We start from the raw sequence: 2,949 nt of genomic DNA, 5'->3' as shown, positions 1-2,949 counted from the left end.
CTAAGTGACAGTAGTGCATGGGAGTTCAGGGGCGAATGTGATCATGAACATTGCTACGAATGTGAGCGCTGTGAGAGTCTAGAAGGAGTACTGAAACAGGTGGCAGAGATGCAAGACAAAGCGGACATGACGGAGGAGGAGAGGGTTAGGTGGAGGTTAGAGTACACTGAGAGTGTGCGCAACATACAAGCGTGGAAGGCTCACTTGCTACGGTCAAGTAACCAGGACGAAGCCAAGCAGGATATTCTCGAGAAGCTAGACGACAACTCGTGTCTTGTCGTAATGGACTGGGCAATGAAGTTTCTGCCTGTGCAATACAGATAACACATGAGTGATTTTTTTGGCAAGAGAGGAAGAAGCTGGCATATCAGTGCAGTAATCACTAGAGCAACAGTGGAGAGCAAGCATGAAGTCGAGTGTTTTGTACACATTTTCAACAACTGCACCCAAAATAGCTTTGCAGTTCTTTCAATAATAGAGGACTTGCTGCAAAAAGTCAAACTGGAGTATCCAGGGGTGACAACAGCCTACCTCCGATCGGATAACGCTGGATGTTACCACAATGGGCCTCTGTTGTTAAGTCTTAGAGAAGTAGGGGTGAGAACCGGTGTCAGGCCAGTGCGATATGATTTCTCAGAACCACAGGCTGGCAGGGACATTTGTGATAGGAAGACTGCTGCTATGAAGGCACACATAAAGCGCTGGGTCAACGAAAAGCACGACGTCGTCACTGCTGAAGATATGAAAGCAACACTAGAATCCCATGGAGGTATCAAAGGGTGCAGAGCGGCGGTCGTTGAGGTAGACACGACCAGGGAAAGAAACAAAGATAGCAAGATACCAGGCATTAGTGTGTTGAACAATTTCCAGTATGAGGAGTGTGGCATCCGTGCGTGGAAAGCGTACAACATCGGCCCTGGACGCCTCATCCCTTATAGCGGTCTTGGAGTTACACCACAAGGAGATACTGGAGTAAGGGTGGTAAAGCCATTTGGTCAAGCTCCACACAGGGGAAGCGTGGGTGAGAGCGTCAGGCACCAGTCCGAGATCTACTCTTGCCAAGAGACTGGATGCGTCCTCACGTTCAAGACCCAAGCAGAGGCAGACAACCATATGGACACGGGCAAGCACCGTCTTGAGGTGGACTGTGAGTCCATGTATGACCGCGTTAGGAGGAAATGGGCGGGAATTGTGACAGGGGTGACGTTCGCTCCGGATGTGCCAACAACCTCATCGCAAGGTGAGAATAGTGGCAGCGCTTTCAGAGAACATGACCCTAGACCATTGGGGTGGGCTCTGAAGGTAACAAAACGACCCACTAGAATGACTGATAACGTCAAGACCTTCTTGATGAAGAAATTCGAAGAGGGTACAAGAACTGGAAACAAGGCCGATCCTGTACGGGTAGCGAGGGAGATGAAGACCCTCAGAAATGAGGACGGAAAGCCCACGTTTAAGCCTGAAGAGTGGAGGACTGCGCAGCAGATCAGTAGCCTGTTTTCACGTCAGACAGCGGCGCTGCGTCATAGGGATATTGATGCGGAGGAAATCTCGGAGGAAGACATCGAGGCTGCCGAGTCGGAAATAGCATTTGACACCCTTAGAAGTTTGGTGATCGATGATATGGGCAAACCAAGCCATCCAATCATCGTGGGCATTAGCAATATCTGCGAACTTGTAAAAAACAAGAAGCTTGACTCACTCAAACTGGCAGCTCTGAAAGAAATCTGCAATCAGCTACACCTGACGACAAGCGGACCACTGTCAAGAAAAAAAACTTTCTTTGAGGCCATTCAAAAATTCTCGGAGAGTTGCACGTGTTTTCAAAAATAACGTTACATGGTTTTAGTAGGGAGGATCTCTATGCTTCTACCCCAATCTTCTCCATTGGGGCCTTTTAGATAGGTACAGGGAGACCCTTCGATAACAGGGTTTATAAATACTTGTAAATTAAAAAATCGTGAGCAATATAAGACTGCAAACTGAATGAATGCTATGGTAAACACAGTAAAACAAAAAACTGCAAGGATTTTTACATACTGCTAAACACCAGCTGTCCGTCGCTATGCTTGAATGCTATCATGGATGAAACCAATTCGGTTTTCTTCCTAGACAAAAGAGCAGTGCCGGAAGATTTCAGCAACAATGCACACGGATTGATCAACTTTAGTGACGTTGTGTCAAATCTGTTACGTTATAATGCATTAAGTTTCGACTCACTAATTTGCGCATCTGTTCGAATTGCATTTCCTCTGCCACGAATTGACTGTCATTTCGGCAGCCTGTTTGCCTTCCATCACACGTGGAGAAAACATTAACTCTGTTAGTCTCCAAAACTATTCACTACTTTACAAAACACAATCTTGAGCCTGTCTGGCATATTAATTTGCATGTCCATGTTTAGTGAAATGACAGAATTGTTATGTTCGCCCCAAATTTGTGGACTGTCAACGTCTGCAAGATCGAAACAACAATTAGTTTCAAAAACAAGAACCTCATAAAAATTAATAATTAATTACGTGCAGGGTTATCATCGCTTGTATATAATATCAACAGACAGGTGAAGTTTTCCCGGGGAAATTCGACAACATGCAAATTAGTTAAATTTCCCTCGAATAACCACTCCCTTTTAATGCGAAAAAAAGTAATCGCACCCGGCTATTATTCGAGGAAATAAGGTATTTTTGTCGCTTGCATCTTTACCACAGACCAGTCAATGCTCTGTTAACAGCTGTAAAATTGACCAATCGTTTACTCCATTTTTGGTTGCTGACGGAGAGTTTGTTTACTACAAAAGAGTATGCAGTCCGTCTTTTTTCGCCTGGTCCAAATCTGTTATTGTAACATAACGTCGTGGTTTGCGATCGCGCTGGCTGAGATAATAACAGGACGGATTTTAAGAGGAAAGGCGGACTAATATAAATTCAGTTAAAGGTTTCACGAAAATGA

At 45.1% G+C, this 2,949-nt stretch overlaps 1 protein-coding gene across 1 annotated transcript; it reads left to right on the top strand.

The window, feature by feature from the left end:
* Positions 1 to 1,049: 1,049 nt before the first annotated feature.
* Positions 1,050 to 1,833, top strand: LOC140925455 (uncharacterized). The gene has a single exon (XM_073375408.1). It carries the CDS (start codon positions 1,114 to 1,116, stop codon positions 1,831 to 1,833), a length of 720 nt encoding a protein of 239 aa, XP_073231509.1. The 5' UTR covers positions 1,050 to 1,113.
* The last annotated feature ends 1,116 nt before the right edge of the window (positions 1,834 to 2,949 follow it).

Source organism: Porites lutea, unplaced genomic scaffold (genome assembly GCF_958299795.1).
Source record: "Porites lutea unplaced genomic scaffold, jaPorLute2.1 SCAFFOLD_164, whole genome shotgun sequence".
NCBI classification, from domain to species: Eukaryota; Metazoa; Cnidaria; class Anthozoa; order Scleractinia; family Poritidae; genus Porites; species Porites lutea.
The sequence above is the reverse complement of the archived record's forward strand: the minus strand, read 5'-3'. Positions and strand labels throughout refer to the sequence as shown.